Below are 26,372 nucleotides of genomic sequence, written 5' to 3' on the forward strand. Positions count from 1 at the left end.
TATTCTCTATATTTTCTATACTCTCTATTCTATATATTCTTTATATTGTCTATATTTTCTATACTCTCTATTCTATATATTCTTTATATTCTCTATATTTTCTATACTCTATAATCTATATATTCTTTATATTCTCTATATTTTCTGTACTATATATTCTCTATATTCTCTACATTTTCTAGACTCTCTATATTCTATATATTCTTTATATTCTCTATATTTTCTATATTCTCAATATTCTCTACATTCTCAATATTCTCTATATTCTCAATATTCTGTGCTGCAGGGTGGGATTCTCTTGCCCAGTTCCCAGCCAGCACCGTGGCTCCGGCCTGGAGTAAATCCCTGGAGGAAATCCCTACGTGCTGCCCCTCGGGAAGCACAAACCCCCCGGTGCCAGAGCATCTCCGAGGAGAGGGGAAGGTGCTTGTGGGGTGATGAGCCCTTCCCAAGGCACATTTCCATTTTTGGTGGTGGGACCAGAGGCATTTCCTGCCCTTCCCGGGCCTGAGGGGGTTGGGAATCCGAGTTAATCTTTGACCGTGGGTGCAGCCCAGGCAGGAATTTCTTTGTCCAAGTGGAGCAGAAGTCTCATTTTTGGGAGATGCCGTAAACTGGCGGCAGAGGGAGAGAGAAAAATGTGATTCCTGCTGTGGCGGGGCAAAAGCTGTTTTTTTTTTCTTGCTGAGCCATCGTGGTTGGCTTTGATTTGGAAACATCCAAAGGTCGCCTCTGTGTCCGCTCTGCTGATGTGTCCTGACAGCAGCCAGCGCTGGGAAAACCGGGGCCGTGCCTTCCCAACCATCCCAGCTGGCAGCAGAGACACAGCCCTGGACCCTGTCCCTGAATCCTGCCCATCTCCAGCCCTGAATCCCGCCCCTCTGTGCCCCTCTCCAGCCCTGAATCCTGTCCCTGGACCCTGTCCCTGAATCCTGCCCATCTCCAGCCCTGAATCCTGCCCCTCTGTGCCCCTCTCCAGCCCTGAATCCTGTCCCTGGACCCTGTCCCTGAATCCTGTCCCTGAATCCTGCCCTGAATCCTGCCCCTCTGTGCCCATCTCCAGCCCTGAATCCTGCCCTGAATCCTGCCCCTGAATCCTGCCCCTCTCCAGCCCGAATCCCATCCCTCTGTGCCCCTCTCCACACCTGAATCCTGCCCCTCTGTGCCCCTCTCCAGTCTGAATCCTGTCCCTGAATCCTGCCCTGAATCCTGCCCCTCTGTGCCCCTCTCCAGTCCTGAATCCTGTCCCTGAATCCTGCCCCTCTCCAACCCTGAATCCCATCCCTCTGTGCCCCTCTCCAGCCCTGAATCCTGTCCCTGAATCCTGTCCCTGAATCCTGCCCCTCTCCAGCCCTAATCCCATCCCTCTGTGCCCCTCTCCACACCTGAATCCTGCCCCTCTGTGCCCCTCTCCAGTCTGAATCTTGCCCCTGAATCCTGTCCCTGAATCCTGCCCATCTCCAGCCCTGAATCCCATCCCTCTGTGCCCATCTCCAGCCCTGAATCCTGCCCCTCTGTGCCCCTCTCCAGCCCTGAATCCTGTCCCTGAATCCTGTCCCTGAATCCTGTCCCTGAATCCTGCCCCTGAATCCTGTCCCTCTCCAGCCCTAATCCCATCCCTCTGTGCCCCTCTCCAGCCCTGAACTGAGGTGGGATGAAGCAAATCCCATCTGAAGCTTCCCACCCCAAATAATTCCTGGAGCCTCCAGCTTCCCCACGAGCTGCTTGGAGCTCCACGTGCTGGAAGCAGCAGCCAGCCCTTTTTATCCTTTTGTTTTAAAAACACCATGAGAAACCACGAACTGCCTTTTTCCCCCGGGAATCTCCCCCCTGCAGCACCCACCTTGCTCAGCCTCTGAGTGGTTTTGGGGAGCACTGAGCTCCTGCAGGGTGTGGGAAGGACCTGATCCCGTTCTGTCGCTCCCAGGGGTGATGCCACCAATTCCCAGAGGTCTCTGGGCACTTTTTGGGGATCCTCTGCTCAACAGCTGTGAGGAACTGAGAGCCCTAAAACCTGGAAGGCAGCACTTCCCCTCTTGCTGCTTGCGGTAAGGAGCTCTGCAAAAAAAACCCCAAATTTTCTGCCAGCTCGGGCAGCTGAGGGGAATTTCTGCATTTTGGGGAGCTGGAGCCCTCTGGAGCCTCCTGCTCTGAGTCCTTACCAGGACCAGCGTCTGGAGAAGGGAAAAACGTGATTTGTTTGGGATCACAGAATGATTTTGTTGGAAGGGACCTTAAAGCTCATCCCTGCCATGGGCAGGGACACCTTGCACTGTCCCAGGGTGCTCCAAACCCCATCCAAGCTGGTCTTGGACACTTCCACACATTTCCAGTGTGGAAATGGAGCTTCTCCTGGACTTCCCAGGGTGCTCCAAACCCCAACCAAGCTGGCCTTGGGCACTTCTACACCTTTCCAGTGTGGAAACAGGAGCTTCTCCTGGACTTCCCAGAGCTCCATCCTGCTCACCCTCAGCCCATCCCTGTTGCTCCTTCCCTGGGAGCAGCAATCCCCTGCTCCAGATCCACGCCAGGAGAGTTTTGCCGAGGTGAGGGACCCTGATGGGATGCATTAATTGGAGAGGAACCTTGATCCTGCTGGGAAAAGGCCCCCAGGAACCTCCTAGCCCTGAGTGAGTCCAGGAAGAGCTGAGGAAACGTGGGATGCAGAGGCTGCGCAATCTCCTCTCGCAGGCCGGTGAGGACACGCTGGGACATTTCATCATCCCTCGCTCAGGATCAAACCTCAGCTCCCAAAATCCCTCTTTTATGGCCCTGTAAATCTCTGGCTTCCACTGCTGGCGCCTCTGGGGGAAAACATCCGGCTCCAGCAACCTCTGCTGCTCCGGGAGTGCGTCACTCCTGGATGTGGGGCTCGCAGAAAATCCATTGCAAAAGCAGAACTTTGGGATTTCGGGGTTTCTGACGGGTCTTGCTCAATGTCACCGGGGAGGTCGGGGCCTCTTCCTGCACCCAGACACGCCGAGGGCTCCGTTTTGGGTCTGGATCAGCACATTTGGCACCCTGGGCATGATGGAGGGGCTGGTGTGGGCATGGGGATGCCAGAGGGAAGGGAATGGTGTGTGGTGTGGTGTGGTGGTTCTGCCCTTGTGCCATCCTGGGGTGATGCTCCCTCTCCTCCTCTCCTTTTCCCCCTGGATTTGGGGGACTGGAGGGCTGCAATCCCCCCGGATGATGAAATCCCTGGGACAGGAATGACAGCAGGCTCGGGGCTCTGGGAATTCCCTGTGGGAAGGTGCTCCAGGAGGGGAGCTCATCCCTGCCCAGCTGCTGGAGGGTGATGGGTGATGTCCCACACGGGACAAAACCCTGGAGACAAACCTGAGGTGTCCCTGTGAGCCACAGGTGGGGTTTCCTTCCAGGGTGGGAAGGGAAAAGCAGTGAAATGGGGAGGGGGCCTGGGGGATTCCTGCTCCTCCTCACCCCTCCTGCTGCAAGGACGGATCCAGAGCAGGGCAGCAAAGCCAGGACCAGGGCAATCCCCTTCACATGACCCCGGTCATCCTGACAGACTTCTCCTTTCCCAGGTTTTAGGGTGCAACTTCTCCCCGTGTTTTAGGGTGAAATTTCTTTCCCATGTTTTAGGGTGAAATTTCTTTCCCGTGTTTTAGGGTGAAATTTCTTTCCGTGTTTTAGGGTGAAACTTTTCCCGTGTTTTAGCGGAAACTTCTCCCGTGTTTTAGGGTACAATTTCTTTCCCGTGTTCTAGGCTTTGCCTCAGGCAACCCCTTGAGGACCCGGGTGAGAAAAGCCGGGGCAGGGCTGGAGCGAGTCCGGCGGAGGAGTGGGGACAGACAGCCCTAAATCCCGGGATTGGAGCGGGACAGACAGCCCTAAATCCCGGGATTGGAGCGGGACAGACAGCCCTAAATCCCGGGATTGGAGCGGGACAGACAGCCCTAAATCCCGGGATTGGAGCGGGACAGACAGCCCTAAATCACGGGATTGGAGCGGGACAGACAGCCCTAAATCCCGGGATTGGAGCGGGACAGACAGCCCTAAATCCCGGGATTGGAGCGGGACAGACAGCCCTAAATCCCGGGATTGGAGCGGGACAGACAGCCCTAAATCACGGGATTAGCGCCCGTTTCTCTGGCTGAGCACAGCCGGATCCCGGGCGCTCGGACGGACCTCGGGACACCGGGAATGGCCTCGCCTGCCCCGGGGGCCCGGCCCGTTCCCTCCCGCCGCCGGCAGCTCCTCATCCCTCCGCTCACGTTTTCCCGCTCCAAGCATCCCTGAGGAGCAGCGGGGAGAGGGGCGGTGCCGTGCCGGGCCCCGGGGGTCGTTCGCAGCCTGGATTGCCCTGCCCAGCCCCGCTCTGGCACGGCTCTGGCACGGCTCTGGCACGGCTCTGCCCGGCACACGCGGCCCCGCTGGCTCCGTGCCACCGGCGTGCCCGGCTCCATCCCGGCTGCCGCCCTTCGGGATGACGTAACCCCGGCCTCGGTTGCCTCAGAAGGACCCGGGCTCACCGGAGCCATCCCCGGGCCTCACCTGGCCGGTGGGACGAGCTCCGGTCCCGGTTCTTCCCCCGCTCCGCCCGCCCCATCCCCGCTCCGCCGGGATTTTGGGAAGGGGCGGATCGCGATAACGGCGACCGGAGCCGCGGATCGCGATAACAGCGACCCGATAACAGGCCAGGAGAGGTGGCTGAGGGTGCGAGGGTGGGAAACCCGTGCTCGGGATGCTCCCGCCCCGCACATCATCCCCTCTCCATCACCCCCAGGGCATTCCCCGAGCCGCGCCATCCCCGGGGAAAACCGCAGGTAGAAGGGAAATATTTGGGTCCGAAAAGGAATATTCCAGATTTTTTTTTTAAATCTCCGCAGCTGCAAACCAGCTTAGACATCACCCGCTGCAGCTCTCTCGGAGCTGCTGTCGGAAATCCCAGCGGAGAGGAGAGGAGAGGAGAGGAGAGGAGAGGAGAGGAGAGGAGAGGAGAGGAGAGGAGAGGAGAGGAGAGGAGAGGAGAGGAGAGGAGAGGAGAGGAGAGGAGAGGAGAGGAGAGGAGAGGAGAGGAGAGGAGAGGAGAGGAGAGGAGAGGAGAGGAGAGGAGAGGAGAGGAGAGGAGAGGAGAGGAGAGGAGAGGAGAGGAGAGGAGAGGAGAGGAGAGGAGAGGAGAGGAGAGGAGAGGAGAGGAGAGGAGAGGAGAGGAGAGGAGAGGAGAGGAGAGGAGAGGAGAGGAGAGGAGAGGAGAGGAGAGGAGAGGAGAAATTCCTGCTGGGAGTTCTCTCCGGCGTCACCCTCGGGGGAGGGCGGGCAAAGTTCGGCTCCTATAAAGTCAGGTCTGCTCCTCTTCATTCATTCCCCCGCCAGCCCCGCCGGCAGCAGCACGTCCGGCCCTTGCGGAGGAGCTGGGAATCCCAGCCCGGATCCCTGCAGGATGCCCATGAGGGGAGCGATGCCGCGGATCGCCGCCCTCACCTGCCTGCAGCTCCTGCTGCTGCTGCGGGCCGCGCAGTGCCGGCCCCACGCGTGGGACCAGGACAGGCTGCAGCTGGAGGCCGTCAAAAAGGCGATCCTGGAGCGGCTGGGGATGGCGGCTCCCCCCGCCATCCGGCACCGGCCGGACCCGGAGAGCATCCAGAGAGCGCAGCGGCTCTACCGGCGGGCAGCGGCGGAGCTGGCGGGCAACCGGAGCCGGGAGGAGGAGGAGGAGGAGGGAGAGGAGGAAGCCGTGCCCAGGCTGCACCGCCTGACCCCCACCCGTAAGTGGCCGCGGCTCGGTGTCACCCCCCGGCCCCCATGGCCCCCCACACGTCCCAGCGTGTCCCGGCCTCGGGAATGTCACCCCGCTGTCCCGGGACATGACCGGGCATGCAGCACCGTGCCGCGCTCCTTGTCCCGCTCCTTCCTTCGCCCTGGAACTGGGGAGGAGCCGCTGCGCCTGAAACCACGAAAAATGAGCGGGTTTGGGGATGGAAGGTTTGATCAGCCGGCTCGGGGCTCGGAGTGCGGCTGGGGGGGCTTGGGGGTGAGCGGGAGGGGGAAGTGGGGCGCCATCCCCCCCGATCCCCAGCTTCTGCCCCGGTTCGGGGGTTTGTCTGCGTCTGGGAGGGCGTTTAAATAATTAAATAAGTTAATTTATATTAAAATTTAAATTAATTTAAATAATCCCCTCCTGCTGCTTGGGCTGGCTGGGGTCGGTCCTGGGACGCCTTTTCTGGCACCGGGAGAGCTGAGACGCTCCAGCCAGGAGTGGATGGGGTGTCGGAATTTCCAGCACCCCTCGGGGTGTGGGTGATTCCCCGCAAGCAAAGGCTGGAGCTGATCCCAAGGCTGGGCTGACGAGGAATTCCTGTCTCTTACATCAGCTGTCGCCTCTGTCCCCGCAGTGCTGCCCTGGCTGGACATCCCCGAGGGACACCAGGACCCTGCAGGCCAGCGGGACGCGCAGGGACAGCGGGAGCCCCTCGGTGCCCGCCGCTACCGCCTGCTGCTGTCCCGCACCGCGCATTTCCAGCGGCAGCTCCGCGTGGTGCGGGCGGAGCTGAAGCTCCTCCGGCGGCCGCTGTCCCCTCCCGGCGCCTCGGTGCCACCTCGGGTCACCGTCTCCGCCCTGCCGGGGGCTGGGGACACCCCCCAGGTGCTGCAGAGCCAGGATCTGCGGGATTCCCTCGTTCTGGACCTGACAGGAGCCATCCGGCCCTGGCTGGCCGGGCCCGAGCCCTCGCTGCGCCTGCAGCTGGAGTTCAGCGCCGACGTCTCGGCAGCCCTGGCCACCTCCGAGGGGAACGCGCTGGAGCTGGAGGTGCAAACCCTGGAGAAACCGGGCCCGGGCGGCCCGGAGAGCCCGGGGGCTGCGGGAGGAGTGCGGGAAGGGCGACGGCAGGTGCTGCCTGAAGTCGCTCCGGGTCTCCTTCCAGGACATCGGCTGGGCCGACTGGGTGGTGGCCCCCAGCAGCTACCACATGCGCTTCTGCGAGGGCTCCTGCCCGCACAACTACAAACCGGCCAGCATGCACGCCCAGATCCAGTCCCGGGTGCACTCCCTGTCCAAGGCGGCGCCTCCGCCCTGCTGCGTCCCCGCCGGCTACGACCCCATGGTGCTGATGCACCTGGACGGCCAGGGCAGGCTGGTGTCCAGCCTCTTCGAGGACATGCTGGTCACCGGGTGCCACTGTGCCTGACAGCTGCAGCTGTGCCCGTCCCGGGGGGGCACGGCCACCCTGGCAGCTGCGGCGTCACCAAATCCACGTCCTGGGGCACCCTGAGCTCAGCCATGGGGTCTCCAGCTCCAGCACCCCCAAATCCGGGTCCTGTGGCACTGAATTACTCATCTCCAGCCCTGGATCCACTCAGCCGTGGAGTCTCCAGCATCAGCATCCCAAAATCCAGGTCCTGTGGCGCCAAGTGACTCCAACCAGCCCTGGCTCTGCTTCAGCCCTGGGGTCTCCAGCTCTGCCACCCAGCCCAGCCCCAGCATCTCCAGTTGTGACCTCTCTACCAAGATAACTGTTCCTCTGTCTCTTCTCCAATTTAAATCCATATTTTATTGAGCAGGTGGGTCCTTCCCACCCAGGAGACCCGGATGGGCTGGGGTGGGTCATGCCCAGGTGTCCATATCCCACTCCAAACCCTCTTCTCTGCTCAGAGACTTATTTATGCAACCCAGTTATTTATTTCTAACTTATTGTATTTTATAGCAAAATACCCCCTTTTTTAGGGGGGGAAAGATGGAGGGGCTCTTGTGATTTTTCTATTTTATATATTTCTATAAAACCCAAAGGATGTAATAACAATGAATAAAGTGATTGTAACAGGGGTTGTGCTGCTCCTCCTGCACACCTGGGGGGCTCTGCCAGGACCCCCAGCTCCCCTGGGATCTGCCTCCACACGGATTTGCTGGTAAATCCCCAGGGGTTTCCAGTGCCAGCAGGTGAGTAATGCCTGGGCACTGCTCCCAGAGACCTTTGGGCTGTTTGTGTCCTCGGGAAGGGCCCTGGGCACTGCTCTGACCCTGGGGGTGACCATTGCCCCATTCCCAGGTGCTCTGACACTGGGGGTGACCATTGCCCCATTCCCAGGTGCCTCCAAAGGGATGGGGGGACCCCCCCGGGAGCTTGGTGGCACCCACGGTGTCCCCAAGGCCTCCCCATGGGGTGGCTTTGCTGTCACAGCTCCTTTCTGTCCCCTCTTCCAGCGTGATCTGGGGCTGCCCCGGGCTCAGCAGCTCCTGCTGGGGACCTTGGGGCAGGGGGAATGTGGGAGCTCTGGGGTGGGATGGGGATTTTGGGGGCCAGGGACTGGGGGATGCAAGCTGAGATGGCCTCTCTGGGGACAGGGACTGGAGACACCTGGCTCTGGGTGCCTTGGGACCCCCACTTTGGGGACAGGAGCCCCCTTGGGACCCCCACTTTGGGGACACGAGGTCCTGAACCTCTGCCCCCTTGGGACCCCCACTTTGGGGACAGGAGCTCCCTTGGGACCCCCACTTTGGGGACAGGAGCTCCTGAGGGTCTGCCCCCTTGGGACCCCCACTTTGGGGACACGAGCTCCCTTGGGACCCCCACTTTGGGGACGCAGACTCTGGGACCCCCAGGCAAACCCCACGTCCTGCCCAGGGCTTCCCACAGACCACGAGCTATGCGGGTAATTAGAGATAATGAAACCATTTAATGGGGCACACTGAAGCCTCCCAGGGACTGGGGGGACCCCCAGACGAGCCATGGGGTCCCCGTGTCCCCATGGGTCTCCCCAGGAGGATTAAAAAAGGAGCTTTTTCTCGTTCCCCAAAGCGGCAGATTTAGCAGGAGAAGATTGAGCAGGTGGCACCGGATGTCCCCAACCGCCAGCCCGGCCCCGGGCGAGCTCTCCCTGGGCTCGGAAGGGGAAGGGGAAGCCGAGGCCGCGGTCAGCCCCGCCGCTCCCGCCGGCCCCGGGCGCGCCCCGGCCCCGCCGCTCCGGTGCCGCTGCCGGCGGATGCGGCCGAGGCGTCCCCGCGGTCGGTGGCCGCGGCCCCGGGAGGAAATGTCAGCTCGGCCCCCACCCCCGCCTGAGAACCGGGGCGAAGGAGCGAGCCGGGGCTGCCGAAAAACCCGAAAAACCCCGCGAAAGGCGCTGCCGCAGGATGTGCGTGGGAACCGCGCGTGGGGAATGTCCCTGTCCCCTCTGGGCCGGGGGAAAGGGACGCAGAGGGTCCCCCCGGTGTCCCCCGGTGTGCCCCCGGCCCCTCACGGGTCAGGAGTGAGGTAGATGTCCTCGCTGGGGCCCAGGGTGTTGGCGTAGATGGGCTGGTCCCCGGCATCGGCCGCGCTCTCCAGGAAATAATCCTCGTGCAGCGGGACCTGGGGGCTGGGACAGGGAATGCACGGGGGGCACGGGGGGAAAAGGTGGGAATGATGAACAGGATGGGATGGTACGGCGTGGGGTGGGGTGGGGATGGGATGGGATGGGATGGGATGGGATGGGTGGAAAAGGATGGATGAATGGAAAAGGATGGATGGATGGATGGATGGATGGATGGATGGATGGATGGATGGATGGATGGATGGATGGATGGATGGATGGATGGAAAAGGATGGATGGGATGAGGTGGGATGGGGTGGGATGGATGGATGGATGGATGGATGGATGGATGGATGGATGGATGGATGATGGATGGATGGATGGATGGATGGATGGATGGATGGATGGATGGATGGAAGGATGGATGCATGGATGGATGGCATGGATGTAAAGGGATGGATGGGATGTAAAGGGATGGATGGGAGGCAGGTTCAGCCCAGGATGGAGCAGGATGAGGCCGGATAGGGCAGGACAACCCACCGGGGGTGGAACACTCCCGGAACGCCCGTTCCCGGTGCCGGAGCCTCACCTGTAGCGCGGCTCCTGCCACGCCCGTGCCGATCCCTGCCCGGCAGCCGGGGCCGTGCCGGGGCTCACGAACACGTTCTCGTAGTCGGGCCCGTCGCTGGCGTCGGCGCTCCCGGCGTCCCGGCTGATGTAGCGGGGCTGGCGGGCGCTTCCAGCGGGGTCCTGCTTCCCCCGCGCCCCGCCGCCCGCCGCGGCCGCCGCTCTCCTCCGCCGGTGCCACCAGAGCGCGGCCACCGCCGCTGCCACCAGCGCGGCCACCGCGGCCACCGGCCCGGCCACCAGCGCGGCCACCGGCCCCGCGCCCGGCCCGCACTCGCGGCCGTGGAACTCCGTGGCGTTGTAGGGATGCCCGCGCGGGGTGAGGCACTGGCAGAGGATGCCCCCGCGGGCGCAGGGCGCCAGGACGGTGCCCAGCACGTCGCAGCGGCAGGACACGCTGAGCGAGCGCAGCGAGGGCTGGAAGGCGGCGGCGGGCACGGCGGGCAGCGGGTTCCCCTCCAGCCGCAGGCTCCGCAGCGCCGTGGCGTTGCTGAAGAAGCCGCGGGGCAGCTCCCGCAGCCGGTTCCCGGCCAGGTCCAGCTCCTCCAGCCGCGGGCCCAGGCGGGCCGAGGGGCTCAGGGCCTCGATGCCGTTGTGGGCCAGCAGCAGCCGCCGGTGCCCCCGGAACGGGCTCCAGTCCAGCTCGGCACAGCCGCTGCTCCTGCTGGTCAGGTTCAGCTCTGGGGAAAGGTCCAGCATCAAAGGGAAACAGGGGGACACCAGGAGGATGGGGCTCACGGGGAGCAGCAGCAGCAGCAGCAGCAGCGGGGCCGCGGGGCCCCCCATGGTCCTTGCGCTGCAGCGGGAGCCTGGTGGGAAAGGGGAATCAGGACCCCCATTGCCACCGATCGCCCCTCCCAGCGCAAACCAGCCAAGCCCCGTCTGGCCCCCGGCCCAGCGCCGCTGTGCAGCTCCCGGGGGTCCCAGCGGGGCATTTCCTGCCCCCCTTCCCCCTCCCAGCCGCCGCAGCCCCACTCGCCTGCGCTCCGGCCGCCGCTGCCTGGTGTGGGGAAGAGGAACAGGCGGGTCCGGCTGTCCCGTGTCACCCTGCCAGGGCGTAGCCAGCCCCGGGGGGGGGGGCAGCACCCCCACGTCAGCCCCCCCTGACCCCTGCCCGACCCCCGGCCCTTTCCTGGGGGGCTGAGCATCCCCCCGCGCTGGCTGAGTGTCCCGGTGACCCCGGTGATCCGAGGAGTGGGGGACACGCGTGTGGGCACTCAGACCCCCCCCGGCCGCACAGGGACCCCCCGAGTGTGAGGGGGCCCCGGGGCACGGTGGGAGCCGGGGGACTCTGTGGCTGTGTCCCCTGGCAGGGTGCGTGTCCCCATCCCGGTGTCCCCTCCCCGTGTCTGCAGCTCAGTGTCCCCAGTGCATCGTGCTCGTGTCCCCTCACCATGTCCGAGCCCCCTCCGGTGTCCGTGTCCCTCCATGTCCACCCCCTGTGTCCATCCCTGTCCCTCCGTGTCCCCTCCGTGTCCCCTCCCTGTCCCCTCCGTGTGCCCATCGTGTCCCCCCCGTGTCACAGCGTGTCCGTGTCCGCCCCCTGGTGTCCGAGTCCCTCCGTGACTCCCTGCTCCCATTCCTGTCCGTCTGTCCCCCCGCCGTGTCCGTGCGTCCCCCTCGTGTCCGTGTCCCCGTATGCTCAACCCCTCGCATGTGTCCACCCCGTCGTGTCCACGTCCACCGTGTCCCCTGTCACATCCGTGTCCCTCTGTGTCGCGTGTCTGTGGCCACCCCCTCGTGTCCCTCCATGACCATCCTGCCTTCATCCCCTCGTGTCGCTGCCCCTTTAAGTCCACCCCATCGCCTCCGCGTCCACCGTGTCACATCCGTGTCCCTCTGTGTCCCCCGTGTCCCCCGGTGTCCCCCCTCCCATGTCCACCCCTTCGTGCCCGTGCCCACCCTTTCCTGTCCGCGTCCCTCCGTGCCCACGCCCTCGTGTCCGTGTCCGCCCCGCCACATGTCCACCCCCTGTACCCGCCGTGTCCGCGCCCACCCCCTCGTGTCCCTGCGCGACCACCGTGCCCGAGTCCCCTCGTGTCACTGCCCCTTTAACTCACCCCCTGGTGTCCCTGACCCGCCGTGTGCCCCCTCCCTGGATGCCCACGCCCCTCGTGTCCCTGACCCCCCGTGTGTCCCTGCCCCTCCATGCCCACCCCCTCTCGCGCGTCCCCCGTGTCCGTGCCCACTCCTCATCCCCGCGTCCCCGCGCCCACCCAGCCCCATCCTCGCCCCCCTGAGCCCCCTGTGCCCACCCCGCGGTGCCCGTGACCCTCCTCGCCCACTCCCCTCGCCCCCCGTGTCCGTGTGTCCGTGTGTCCATGTGTCCGTGTGTCCGTGCGTCCCCCTCCCCGCTCCCTCTCTCCCTCCCTCCCTCCTCGGCGCGGTCCCCACCGCCTCCCCCCGCCGCCATCGCCCCTTTAAGCGCGGCGCGCGGCGCGGGGGGGGTGGTGGCGGCGCTGCCGGAACAGCCGCGCGGGGGGGGCGCGGCGGTTTCAAGCTCCCCCTCGGGCGCGCGGCCGCAGCCGGCGGGGCCGGGCCGGGCCGGGCCGGGATGGCGGCGGGGGCGGCGGGGGCGGCGGGGGCCGCGCGGGGCCGGGCCCGGGGCCGCTGACAGCCGCCGCCGCGCCATGTACGCCAAGGGCAAGGGCTCCGGCGTGCCCTCGGACGGCCAGGCCCGCGAGAAGTGAGTGCGGCGCCGGGCGGCGGCGGGGGACGGCCGGGGCGCGGAAGTTTTTGCCGGGGCGGGCGCCGGGGGAGCGGGGACGGAGCGGGAAGGGACGGGGGGGGGAGAGAGATCGGGAAAAGCGGGGGGAGATCGGGGGGCGGGCGGACCCCCCGGCCCCGCCCCGCCGGGGAGCACCGGCAGCCGCGGGGCAGCGGGAGCTGGCGGGGGTCAGCCGGGCACCGGGAGCCGGCACGAGCCCCCGCTCTGCGGCATCCCCCGGGGCACCGGGAGCCGGGATGAGCCCCCGGTCCGTAGCATCCCCCGGGGCACCGGGAGCCGGGGTGATCCCCCCGCTCCGTGCTGTCCCCCGGGGCACCGGGAGCTGCGGGGGCACCGGGAGCACGGATGATTCCCCCCGATCTGTGCCATTCCCCGGGGTACCGGCAACCGGGATGATCCCCCCGGTCCGTGGCTTCCCGGGGCACCGGGAGCCGGGATGATCCCCCTCGATCCGTGCCATCCCCCGGGGCACCGGGAGCTGCGGTGTGCCGGGGTCCGTGGCATCCCCCGGGGCACCGGGAGTCGCGATCACGCCGGGGCTAACGGGAGCCGGGATGTGCCCTCCGGGTATTGCCACATCTCGGGGCACCGGGAGCTGCGGGAGCACCGGGCTGATCTCCCCGGTCTGCGGCATCCCCGGGGGCACCGGCGGCCGGCATGCCCCTTCCCCGACCGTGCCATCCTCCGGGGCACCGGGACCCGGGCTGATCCCCCCGCTCCGTGCCATCCGCCAGGGTACGGGAGCGCTCCGAGGCTGCCGTGAGCGGGGCTGTGCCCCCCGGTCTGTGCCATCCTCCGGGGCACCGGGAGCCGGGGCGATCCCCCCGGTCTGTGCCATCCCCCGGGGCACCGTGCCCCGCGATGGCACCGGCGCTACCGGGAGCCGGGATGTGCCCGGTCCGCAGCATCCCTGAGGGCACCGGGAGCTCTCCCCGGCCGTGCCGGCGGCACCGGAACGGCCCCGGGGCTGCCGATGCCCCGCGGCCGCTGCCGCCCCCGGTCCCCGCTCCGTGCCCGCCGCTCCCCGGGGCGCTGCTGGCACCGGGGGCTGCTCCCACCGGGGCTGGGACCCCGCGAGTCCCGTTCCTGCTCCCGGGGCTCCGCGGGGACACCGGGCCCCGAGCCACATCCTGTGGGCTGTGTCACCCTGTGTCACCTGTCCTGGAGCCACCCCGGCGCTGTCACCGGCGGGAGTCGCTCGGTGCCACCGGCGGGAGTCGCTCCGTGCCGCCGCTGGGGTCCCTCGGGGCGGTGACATCGAAGCTCCTTCATTAACCCGCGCTAGTTGCGGGTGGGGGGCTCCATCCTGGCTGTCCCTCGGGCTCCGTTGGGTGGCGGTGTCACCGAGGGGGTGGCAGGCCCTGACCCTGTCCCTGTCCCCCTCCTGTCCCCCCAGGCTGGCGCTCTACGTCTACGAGTACCTGCTGCACGTGGGGGCCCAGAAATCCGCCCAGACCTTCTTGTCGGAGGTAAGGGGGGGGGGCAGCGCCCCCAGACCCCCCCATCCCACCCCGGGGGGGTCTTGGAGCCCCTCAGTCCCTGCCTGGGGGTGCTGACCCCCCCCGTGTCCCCCTCGCAGATCCGATGGGAGAAGAACATCACGCTGGGGGAGCCCCCCGGCTTCCTGCACTCCTGGTGGTGGTGAGTGGGGGGCTGGGGGGGTTGGGGAGGGGGGATCCCCCCCATTCCCATGGCAGAGGGGCAGGGAGGGGGTCTGGGATCTCCCCCCCCCACATCCCCTCGTACCCCATAAACACAACCCTGCCCCTCTGCTTTCCCCATCAGCGACTTGGGGGCCCCCCCTTTCCCTCCCATCGCGGCCCCCCCTGCCCGGCTCCTCCAGATGGATCCAATTTGGCACCGGGAGTGGGGCTGGGGGGGCTCCCGGCCCCGGGGCTGGACCCCCGCGCTGGGGGGGCCCCGCAGAGCCCCCCGAGGAGGGCGTGGGGATGTGGGGGGGCGTTAATTGTGGGGTGGGGGGCTCGGGGGTGGGCAGTGAGCGATCGGTTGGTGATTTGGGGAGGGGGCGCACGCAGCGAGGGGGGGTTCATTGGCACCCGGCCAGCACCCCCAAACCGGGGGGGCTCCCAGGGACACTCAGGGCCCCCCGTGCTGCCCCAGCGCAGGGCGGGGGGCGCGGGCAGGGACCCCCTCCCCACGGCGGGATGCTGCCGTGCCTGATGTAAAGTCGCAGGAATTTGGGCTCCGGCCGTGGCGACCGTTTCCAGGGAAAACAGGCGGGGAAAGCAGCGCCGGGAGCCGGGAGGCCCCGGCCGAGGGACGGAGGGAGCGGGGCCGGGCTGTGGGGACGGCGGGAGGGGTCGGGGTGTGAACGGGGGGGGGTCCTCACCCTGTGCCCCCCATCCCATCCCATCCCATCCCATCCCATCCCATCCCATCCCATCCCATCCCATGCCATCCCACCCCACCCCACCCCATCCCACCCCACCCCATCCCATCCCACCCCATCCCACCCCACCCCATCCCATCCCATCCCATCCCATCCCATCCCACCCCACCCCATCCCATCCCACCCCATCCCACCCCACCCCATCCCATCCCATCCCATCCCATCCCACCCCACCCCACCCCATCCCATCCCACCCCATCCCATCCCATCCCATCCCATCCCACCCCACCCCACCCCATCCCATCCCATCCCATCCCATCCCATCCCACCCCACCCCACCCCATCCCATCCCACCCCATCCCATCCCATCCCATCCCATCCCACCCCACCCCATCCCATCCCATCCCATCCCATCCCATCCCATCCCATCCCATCCCATCCCATCCCACCCCATCCCACCCCATCCCATCGCGCCCCATCCCATCCCATCCCATCCCATCCCATCCCATCCCATCCCATCCCATCCCATCCCATCCCATCCCATCCCATCCCATCCCATCCCACGCCATCCCCATCCCATCCCACCCCATCCCACCCCATCCCATCCCATCCCACCCCATCCCACCCCATCCCACCCCACCCCATCCCACCCCATCCCATCGCGCCCCGTTCCGTCCCCAGCGTGTTCTGGGATCTGTACTGCGCCGCCCCGGACCGCCGCGAGACCTGCGAGCATTCCAGCGAGGCCAAAGCCTTCCATGACTACGTGAGTGCCTCACGAGGGGGGGGTCCGTGCGCTGCCGACCCCCCCCCACACCGCCGGGACCCCCCCGTGCCGGCCCCGATCTCTGCCTGACCTATTTCCCTTTGCCCGTTGCACAGGGTGCCACTGAGGGGGGGTTAATCCCTGGGGGCCGGGCTCTGTGCCCCCCCCGGGGACCCCGGCGTGCCCTGGCGTGCCCATCCCCCTCTGTCACCCCCCCCCAGGGCACAGGGATCCCCCCCATTCCCCCCACACCATGGGCACGGTGCCAGCCGGGGTGTCCCCTGTGCCCACCCGGGGTCCTGGGGGTGTCCCCTGTGCCCACCCGGGGTCCTGGGGGTCGCTGCTGCGGGGCTGGGGCTCAGTGGGACCCCCCCCCGCTGGGATGCTGTGGGGGTTCAGGGTGGTGCAGGATGCAGAGCCCGTGGGATGCAGGATGGTACAGGATGCGTGCCCCGCGGGATGCTGTGGGATGCAGGAGGATGCTGTGGGATGCTGTGGGATGCAGGATGGTGCAGAGTTCCACAGCCCCACAGGGTGCAGGATTCTGTGGGACTCTGTGGAGCTCACGGTGCTCTGGGCCATCCTGGGGGTGCCACAGGATGCAGGAGGCCGTAGGATGATGCAGGAGGCCATGGGATGCTCTGGGATGATGCAGGAGGCTCTGGGATGCTCTGGGATGATGTAGGATGTTACGGGATGATGTAGGATGTTATGGGATGCTATAGGATGTTATGGGATGCTGTAGGATTCTGCTCCAGGGTGCTGTGGGATCCACAGCCCCACAGGATGCGGGGTGCTGTGCCGTGTAGGATGCCCCCGCGGGATGCAGGATGCGGAGCGGGGTCCCTGTCCCTGGGGGGACACCCACGGTGCCGTGGGGGCACTCTGTGGGCTGCAGGACCCTCGGTGCCCCCTGGGCTCGGGACCCCGCAGGGCCCATGGGCATCCCCTGGCCCCCAGGGATCCCCTGACCCCCGTTGGGTCCTGTGGGGTCCCGGAGGGTCCCGTTGGTTCCTGGGGGTTCCCGTGGGTTCCCGTGGGCCCCGTGGGGCCGCGCTGGCGCCGCGGGGGCTGCGGCAGGACCCCTCCCCGTCCCCTCGCCGCCGCCCCCGGCCCCGTGGCTGCGCAGAGCCGCTTGGTTCCCCATTTCCGTGCCGGAATTAATGAGGCTGCTGCCGGTGCGGTGCCGGTGACGCCGGGGACGCGGCGCGGGTCAGGCCGCGTTGCCATGGCGCTGCCGCCTGCCGGGGCCGGGGGAGCCCCGGGGCCCCCGCGCCCGCTGGGTGCCCCGCGCAGCCCCAGCCCCGCCCCGGAGCCCGGCTGGGCTGAACCGGGGGTCCCGGCGTGGGGCTGGGGTCCCCCCGTGTTCCCCCCAGCCCCCCCGGGCACGTCGGGACCCCCGGAGCGTCCCCCACAGAACTGGGGGGGCCCGGCCTGGGCTCAGCTGTCGGGGTGGGTGTGGCAGCGGCTGCCCCCCAGCGGGGTCTGGGGTCCCCCCGGGGGGGAGCAGCCCCCAGACCCCCCCCACGTGTGCCCCCCACCCCAATTCCTCCCTGCTGACCCTGAGCCCGCAGGAGGAGCCGCAGCTCCCCCGCCTGTTGCCATGGCAGCCGTGCTGAGCATCCCCGGCCTGGGGGGGCCCCGCTGGGTCCCTGCCGTGGGGGGACAGCGCCGTCACCCCGGGGGCTGCGGTGCCCCCAGCCGGGCCCTGCGGCCGTGTCCGGGGTGTGCCCAGGAGGGGACACAGCCCTGGGACCCCCCAGGACCCCCCCCGTGGGGCACAGACCCCATCTGGGTGTCCCTGAGCTCTCGGTGCCACCAACCCCGGGTGCCACCCGTGTCCCAGGTGTCACCATGGCCATCGCTGTCCCCATGCCGTGGGTACCGCCACCCCCGCAAGCACCTCGGGCCCCCCATCCCCGCTGGCCTTGGGGGGCTTGGGGCCCCCCGGGCGGCGGGGGCAGCGCGGGGTCCCCCCCTTCCCCTCCGTGCTCCAAATTGGAACCATTTGTGGCGCCGGGGCCGGGCCGGAGGAGCGGAAAGCGCCGCATTCCTTCCCTTTACAGCTCCCCCCGGGCCGGGCAGAGCGGGGCCCCGGGCTCGGTGCGGCGCGGGGGGCGATGGGGACCCCCCGGCCCCGCTCTGAGCCGTCCGTCCGTCTGTCTGTCTGTGCCCGCAGAGCGCGGCGGCGGCGCCCAGCCCGGTGATGGGGAACCTGCCCCCCGGGGACGGCATGGCCGGGGGTCCCGTGCCCCCCGCCTTCTTCCAGGTATCCGTGTGTCCTGTGTGTGTCCGTGTGTCTTTGTGACCGTGTGACTGTGTGTCCTGTGTCCGTATGTCCGTGTGACCGTGTGACCATGTGACTGTGCGTCATGTGTGTCCTCTGTGTCCGTGTGTCTGTGTGTCCTGTGTGTCCGCGTGTCCGTGTGTCCTGTGTGTCCGTGTGACCGTGTGTCTGTGTGTCCTCAGCGGGTTTTGGGGGGTGGGGGGATCACACCTCCACCATGGCACAGCCTCCCCCTGTGTCCCCACAGCCCCCCCCAGGGGTCACAGCCCCCCCAGGGGTCACCACCCCCCCCCCCCAGGACCCCCCCATGGTGACACCGACCCCCCCCAAACCCCAGCTGACCCCCCAGAACCCCCTTTCTCTCTCTCTTGCAGCCTTTCATGTCCCCCCGGTACCCCGGCGGCCCCCGGCCCCCGCTCCGGATGCCCAACCAGGTGAGGCGGTCACTGCCGGAGCCCCCTCCCCAAATAAATAACGGGGGGCACCCAAACAAAGGGGGGCACCCAGATAAAGGGGTGCAGCCCCTCCCCAGCCCCCTGACCCGCTGTCCCCCCTCTCTCCCCGCAGCCCCCCGTGGGTGTTCCCGGCTCGCAGCCGCTGCTGCCCAACGCCATGGACCCGGCCGCGCGGGCTCAGGGTGAGTCTGGGGTCCCCCGGGGTCCCTGAGCCCCCCCCAGAGCCCAGAGCGGGGGTTCGGGGGGGCTCTGGGGGTCTCACGGCTCCCCCTCCCCGCTCTGTGCAGGGCATCCCGGCATGGGGGGCCCGATGCAGCGCATGAACCCCCCCCGAGGCATGGCCGCCATGGGGCCGCAGGTACGGGGACAGTGGGGTGGGGGGACTGGGATGGGGGGGACTGGGGTACGGGATAGGGGGCAATGGGGTACTGGGATGGGGGGCAATGGGGTACTGGGATGGGGGGGACTGGGATGGGGGGGACTGGGGTACGGGATAGGGGGGGACTGGGGTACGGGATAGGGGGGGACTGGGGTACAGGGATAGGGGGCAATGGGGTATTGGGATGGGGGGCAATGGGGTACTGGGATGGGGGGGACTGGGATGGGGGGGACTGGGGTATGGGATGGGGGGCAATGGCGTACAGGGATAGGGGGGTACTGGGGTATGGGATAGGGGGGGACTGGGGTATGGGATAGGGGGCAATGGGGTACTGGGATGGGGGGGGACTGGGGTACAGGGATAAGGGGGGACTGGGGTACTGGGATAGGGGGGTAATGGGGTACAGGGATGCTGGGATAGGGGGGAACTGGGATAGGGGGATACTGGGGTGCTGGGATACTGGGATAGGGGGATACTGGGTTAATGGGGTACTGGGATAGTGGGGTAATGGGGTACTGGGATGGTGGGGTAATGGGGTACTGGGATGGTGGGGTAATGGGAAAATGGATTAATGGGATACTGGGATAATGGGGTACTGGGATAATGGAATAATGGGGTACCGGGATGATGGGATACTGGGATGATAGAATGATGGGATATGGAGACAATGGGATATACTGGGGTACTGGGATGATGGAATAATGGGGTACTGGGATATGGGGATGATGGGATACTGAGATAGTGGAATAATGGGGTACTGGGATGAGGGGTTACGAGGATAATGGGATACTGGGGTACAGGGGTACTGGGATGATGGGATAGTGGCACAATGGGGTACTGGGATGATGGGATAGTGGGGCACTGGGATAGGGCAGGGTCAGGGATGCAGGGGTGGGAGCGGTTACGGGGGCAGGGTGACGAGGATATGGGGATGGGAATGGGAACAGTGGGACAGGAATGGGGGCACAGGGATGGGGTACAGGGATAAAGGGACGGGAATGGGAATTCAGGGATGGGGACGGGAATGGGGACAGGGAAACGAGAATAAGGACATGGGTGGGGACGGGGATGGGGGTAACAGGGGCAGGGAATGGGGATGCAGGGATGGGGATGGCTTTTGGGGACAGGGACGGAGGTCACAGCGGGGCTGGGGACAGTGCAGGGGTGTCCCAGCCCCGCTGACCCCCCCGGTCCCACAGAGCTACGGCAGTGGGATGCGCCCCCCCCCCAGCTCTCTGGCCGGCCCTGGGATGCCCGCCATGAACATGTAAGACCCCCGTGCCCCCCCCATAGCCCCCCCAGCGTGGGGGGAGCCCCGGGCCCGGCAGGACCCCCCCTCACTGTCCCCATTGCCTCCCCAGGGGTCCCGGTGGCCGCGGGCCCTGGCCCAACCCCAACGCCAACTCCGTAAGTTTGGGATTTTGGGGATTTTGGGGAGGGGGAGATACCTTGGGGTGGGGGGCTCCTATGGGGGTGCTGCCCCCGCGTCCCCCCCGTGCTGACTCCCCTTTGTCCCCCCAGATTGCCTACTCCTCCTCATCCCCTGGCAATTACGTGGTGAGTATTGGGGTGCAGTGCTGGGGACTGGGGGGCTGCAGTGACCCTGTGACCCCCCCAAACCCACCCCCCATTTTTCCTTTTTCCTTTTCCCTTCCAGGGCCCTCCTGGGGGCGGTGGCCCCCCTGGTACCCCCATCCTGCCCAGCCCCGGAGGTGAGTGAGGGGATTTGGGGGTGTGAGTGGGATTTGGGGGGCGTGATTGGGATTTTCGGGTATAAGTGGGATTTTTGGGGGTGTGGGTAGGATTGGGGGAGAATGAGTGGGATTTGGGGGAGTGAGTGGGGTTTGGGGGGGGTATGATTGGGATTTGGGGGGGTCATGAATGGGATTTGGGGGTATAAGTGGGATTTTTATGTATGTGAGTTGGATTTGGGGGGTATGAGTGGGATTTGGGGGCGTGATTGTGATTTGGGGGAGTGTGATTGGGATGTGGAGGCATAAGTGGGGTTTGGGAGAGTCTGGGTGGGATTTGGGAGAGTCTGAGTGGGATTTGGGTCTATAAGTGGGATTTTTGGGGGTGTGATTGGGATTTGGGGAGTGTGATTGTGATTTGGGGGGTGTGATAGGGATTTGGGGGTATAAGTGGGATTTTTAGGGCTGTGATTGTGATTTGGGGCTATAACTGGGATCTGGGGAATGTGACTGTGACTGGGGGCTATAAGTGGGATCTGGGGGTGCCACACTCACCCCCCCCCTCGTGTGCTGTGCCCCCCCAGACTCCACCAACTCCAGTGAGAACATGTACACCATGATGAACCCCATGGGACCCGCGGGGAGCCGGCCCAACGTGAGCCACGGAGGGGACACGGGGCTTGGGGGGGACACAGGGTTGGGGACGGGGCCGGGGGTCCCTCGGGGGTCCCTCGGGGTCCCCCAGGCTCCCTCAGCCCCCCCATTTTCCCTTGCAGTTCCCCATGGGGCCCGGAGCCGAGGGGCCCCTGGGCGGGATGAGCGCCATGGAGCCGCACCACATGAACGGGTCCTTAGGTGGGTGACAGCCCCGGGGACAGCGGGGACAGCAGGGAGCCCAGAGTCCCAAACCCGGCGGGACTGGGGCTCCTTCTGAGGCCGGGTGGGCTCCTGAAGCAGGAGGGGCTCGGGGGTGGGAGGGGGAATGGATTGAGGGGACACACGCACGGATTTGGGGACATGGACGCCGATTCGGGGACACAAACGGGGATTTGGGGATACACATGAGGATTTGGGGACATGGACACGGATTTGGGGACACAAATGGGGATTTGGGGACATGGACACGGATTTGGGGACACAAACGGGGATTTGGGGACATGGACGCCGATTTGGGGACACAAACGGGAATTTGGGGACATGGACACGGATTTGGGGACACAAACGGGGATTTGGGGACACACACAAATTGGGAGTCACACACAGGGGTTTGTGGACACAGATTTGGGGACATAAACAGGGATTTGAGGACACATACACAGATTTGGGGACGTGTACACGGATTTGGGGACGGGCACAGATTTGGGGACACACACAGGGATTTGGGGACATGGACACAGATTTGGGGACATACAGAGGGATTTGGGGACATGGACACAGATTTGGGGACACAAACAGGGATTTCAGGACACATACACAGATTTGGGGATGTGTACACGGATTTGGGGACGGGCACAGATTTGGGGACACACACAGGGATTTGGGGTCATGGACACAGATTTGGGGACATACACAGGGATTTGGGGACATGGACACAGATTTGGGGACACAAACAGGGATTTCAGGACACATACACAGATTTGGGGATGTGTACACGGATTTGGGGACGGGCACAGATTTGGGGACATACACAGGGATTTGGGGACACACACACATTGAGAGGACACACACAGGGATTTAGGGACATGGACACAGATTTGGGGACACACACACAAATTTGGGGACACACATGGTTTGAGAAGGACACGTGGATTATGGAGGATTGGGGACACAGTTTGGGGGACATGCGTGGGTTAGGGACGCACAAATTTGGGGGTCACTAATGCCCCTCTGTCACCCTGGCAGGCTCCGGGGACATGGACGGGCTGCCAAAGGTGAGCTGGGGACCCGGGGACCCCCACGGTGCTGGCACCCCCTTTATTGGGGTCCCCCATGTTCTGGGAGCTCTGTTTGTTGGGAATCTCCAGGGTGCTGGGACCCCTTTACTGGGAACTCCAGTAAATGCACTGGGAGCCCTCCTCATCCATTGGGATCCCGTTTTTTGGGGGCTCCTCCATATTCTGGGACCACCCCATTTACTGGGACCCCATTTATTGCCCCCACCATGTACTGGGACCCCATTTACAGGGGGTAAATGTGCTGGGGAGCCTGTGGCCCCTCACTTATTGGGACCCCGTTTATTTGGGTCCCCCACCATTTACTGGGATCCCATTTATTTGGGCTCCCTCATGTGCTGGGACCACCCCATTTATGGGGACCCCATTTATTTGGGTTCCCACATATACTGGGACCACCCCATTTTTTGGGACTCCATTTATTGCCCCCCACAATTTACTGGGACCCCATTTATTGCCCCTCACCATATACTGGGATCACCCCATTATTGGGACCGCATTTATTGGGACCCCATTTTTTGGGACCTCATTTATTGCCCCCCACAATTTACTGGGACCCCATTTATTTGAGTTCCCCCATGTTCTGGGACCACCCCATTTATGGGGACCCCATTTATTTGGGTTCCCCTGTGTCCACCCCATTTTCTGGGACCTCATTTATCACCCCCCACAGTTTACTTGGATGGCATTTATTTGGGTTCCTCCATTTATTTGGACCCCATTTATTTGTGTTCCCCCATTATTTACTGTGACCCCCTTTATTTGGGTTCCCCCATTATTTACTGTGACTCCCTTTATTTGGGTTCCCCCATGTCCTGGGATCCCATTTATTTGGGACCCCATTTATTTTGGTTCCCCCATTTACTTGGACCCCATTTATTTGGGTTCCCCCATTTATTTTGGTTCCCCCATTTACTGTGACCCCATTTATTTGGGTTCCCCATGTCCTGTGATCACCCCATTTATTTGGGACCCCATTTATTTGGGCTCCCACATTATTTAGTGTGACCCCATTTGTTTGGGTTTCCCCATGTCCTGTGACCACCCCATTTATTTGGGTTCCTCCATTTACCGAAACCCCATTTATTTGAGCTCCCCCATGTCCTGTGACCCCATTTATTTGCCCCCCACCATTTACTGTGACCCCATTTATTTGGGTTCCCCCATTTACTGAAACCCCATTTATTTGGCTCCCCCATTATTTACTGTGACCCCATTTATTTGGGTTCCCCATGTCTTGTGACCACCCCATTTATTTGGGACCCCATTTATTTGTGCTCCCCCATTATTTACTGTGACCCCATTTATTTGGGTTCCTCCATTTACCGAAACCCCATTTATTTGGGCTCCCCCATTATTTACTGTGACCCCATTTATTTGGGCTCCCCCATTATTTACTGTGACCCCATTTATTTGGGCTCCCCCATTTACTGTGACCCCATTTATTTGCCCCCCGCCATTTACTGGGACCCCATTTATTTCCCGCCAACACCGTGACTCCCCCACCCCATTAATGCCCCCGCACACACACCCCCATGCCCCCACCCGCGCTAACTCTTGTCCCCCCTCCCTCCAGAGCTCCCCCAGTAACTTGGGGGCCCTGAGCAACCCCCCCGGGACCCCTCGCGACGACGCCGAGCTGAGCGGCAATTTCCTAAACCCCTTCCAAAGCGACAGCGTAAGGGACCCGGCGGGGACCCCCGCGCACCCCCGGGGGGGCAGGCGGCGAGGGCGGGGGGCGCGGGGGGGGCGCGGCGGCGGCCGGGGGCGGGGGGGGTCGGCGAGCAGAGCGCAGCACTGGCGACCCCCGCCCCGAATCGCGTCACCCCCGGCACCGGCGGCACCGGCGGCATCGGCGGCGGCGGCGGGGGGGGCGCCGTGGCCGAGCGAGGCGTGAGGATGAGGATGAGGATGAGGATGAGGATGAGGAGGGCGGCGCCGGGGGGGGGCAGCGCTGGGTGTGTGCGCGCACCCCCCCCCCCCCATCCCCAGAGCCGGGACCCCCGCCCCGGCCCCCGCCGCCGGTAACGCTGTGGTGTCTCCGCTCTCTCTATAGTACTCGCCCAGCATGACAATGAGCGTGTGAGCCCCGCGCCGAGGCCGCCGACAGCCAGACCGCCCTCACCCGCCACCGAAAAACACAAAAAAAAACAAATTAATTAATTAATTCATTGATTTTAACGATCAAATGATCAGATTCCCCCCCCCCCCCCCCGCCCCACACCACACACACGCCCCCCACACCCGGCCCCGCCCCGTCACCCCCCCCCCCCATTCAACGCCCCCCCCCCTTTCCCGGTTCCGCCCCCTCCCCTGTTTTGTTTTGTTTTTTTTTTTTTTTTTAATTATTATTTTTTGGGTTTTTTTTTTTTTTTTTTTTTGTCCAAACGAACACTAAAAAGGAGCAGGAAAAAAAGCGCGGGAGGAAAAAAAAAAACCAAAAAAAACCAAAAAAAAAAAATTATAATGATGATTAGGAATAAGTCACCGGACTTATTTGCTGCCCCCTCCCCTCCCTCCTTTCCAGCACTGGGACCCCCCCTAAACATTGGGGACCCCTCAAAACTGCTGGGACCCCATTTACTGCCCCCCCCCCTCAGCACTGGGGACCCCCCCCCAAGCATTGGGGACCCCTGCAAAACCGCTGGGACCCCATTTACTGCCCCCCCCAGCAATGGGAGCCCCCCCCTTTGGGCAGGGACCCCATTTATTGAATCCCCCCCAGCACTGGGGACCCCCAAACTGGGCTGGGACCCCATTTATTGCCCCCCCCCACATTCCCATCTGCAGCCCCCCCCTCCCCAAGGTGGGATCGGTGCTGAGGGGGGGTCCGGCACTGGGGGCGGGACCAAAGGGGCATTTTTGGGGTGTTTTGCCCCCCCACATAGGGAGGGGGATTTTTTGAGATTTTTTTTTGGGGGGGGGGCTCCGTGGCACTGTGCCCCCCCCCCTCCCCTCCATGGCAGGTGGTGCCAATCTCCCCCCCAAAATTTGGGGTATCTGGGGGGGTTCCCTGGGCTGTGCCCCCCCCAGGCTGGGGGAGTGTGACCCCCCCCCCCCAATTCTCCAGTGCCCCCCCCGAGTCTGGAGGGGCAGAACCAGCCTGGCCCCCCCGTATGGGTGCAGACCCCCCCCCAATAAATCCCAGGGGGAATGAGTGGGGGGGGTCCAGGCCGTGCCCCCCCCGTGGCTCAGCCCCCCAGTGCCCCCCATCCCCCCGGCCCCCCCAGTCTGTGTGCTCAGCCAGCACTGTGACCCCCGGCCCCCCCCGAGCACCAGACCGGGGCCCCCCCCGACTGCCCCCCCCAGGGACCACTTTTTTCATATGAAGGATTTTTTTTTTTTTTTTTTTTTTGGTGTGGTTTGGATTTTTTTTTTTTTTTTGTGTTTATTTTTATTTTTTCCTTTTATTTTTTTTTTCTGATTTTTTTCCTCTTGTATAACAGAAAGGACCTCAAAGCCCCCCCCCCTTACCCCCCCTCAAGAGCCCCCCCAAAATGCCGCTGCACACCCGGACCCCCCCTCCCCTGTACAGCCCCCCCAAATGGGGTGACCCCCCCCATAGGCGTAGTTCTGTTCTGTGTAGGGACCCCCCCTCATTTCTAAACCTCCAAATCCCCCCCCCCGCCCATTGCTTATCAAAACAAAATGGGGGAACACCCCCCCAAAAAAAAAAAAAACAAACCAAAAAAGAAAAAAAAGAAAAAATACAAAAAGCAAAAAAAAAAAAAAAAAAAAAAAACAAAAACCAAAAAAAAAAAAACCCCAACAAAAAAAAAAGCCCTAAAATGACAAAAAAAAAAAAAAAAATCCACGACCCCCCCCAACACCCCCCTTCTCGCATCAATAAATGTAATTTGATTTTTTTTCAGAAGGCGGCGATGGTTG

The 26,372-nt window shown here is 64.2% G+C and overlaps 2 protein-coding genes across 2 annotated transcripts; both read left to right on the top strand.

The window, feature by feature from the left end:
• Positions 1-5,422: 5,422 nt before the first annotated feature.
• GDF15 (growth differentiation factor 15) lies at positions 5,423-7,700 on the top strand. Its single transcript, XM_063161330.1, has 3 exons — positions 5,423-5,729; positions 6,357-6,772; positions 6,831-7,700. Exons 1-3 carry the CDS (start codon positions 5,423-5,425, stop codon positions 7,149-7,151), a joined length of 1,044 nt encoding a protein of 347 aa, XP_063017400.1. The 3' UTR covers positions 7,152-7,700.
• A 4,770-nt stretch (positions 7,701-12,470) lies between these two features.
• SSBP4 (single stranded DNA binding protein 4) lies at positions 12,471-24,684 on the top strand. The gene is made up of 17 exons (XM_063161172.1): positions 12,471-12,562; positions 14,001-14,073; positions 14,184-14,245; positions 15,636-15,720; positions 17,900-17,989; positions 18,382-18,441; positions 18,575-18,644; positions 18,750-18,820; positions 20,041-20,108; positions 20,203-20,248; positions 20,363-20,398; positions 20,499-20,553; positions 21,117-21,187; positions 21,309-21,387; positions 22,435-22,463; positions 24,061-24,162; positions 24,541-24,684. The coding sequence occupies exons 1-17, from the start codon at positions 12,507-12,509 to the stop codon at positions 24,568-24,570; spliced, it is 1,083 nt and encodes a 360-aa protein (XP_063017242.1). The 5' UTR covers positions 12,471-12,506; the 3' UTR covers positions 24,571-24,684.
• The last annotated feature ends 1,688 nt before the right edge of the window (positions 24,685-26,372 follow it).

The sequence above is a fragment of the Melospiza melodia genome, chromosome 7 (genome assembly GCF_035770615.1).
Source record: "Melospiza melodia melodia isolate bMelMel2 chromosome 7, bMelMel2.pri, whole genome shotgun sequence".
Taxonomy (NCBI): domain Eukaryota; kingdom Metazoa; phylum Chordata; class Aves; order Passeriformes; family Passerellidae; genus Melospiza; species Melospiza melodia.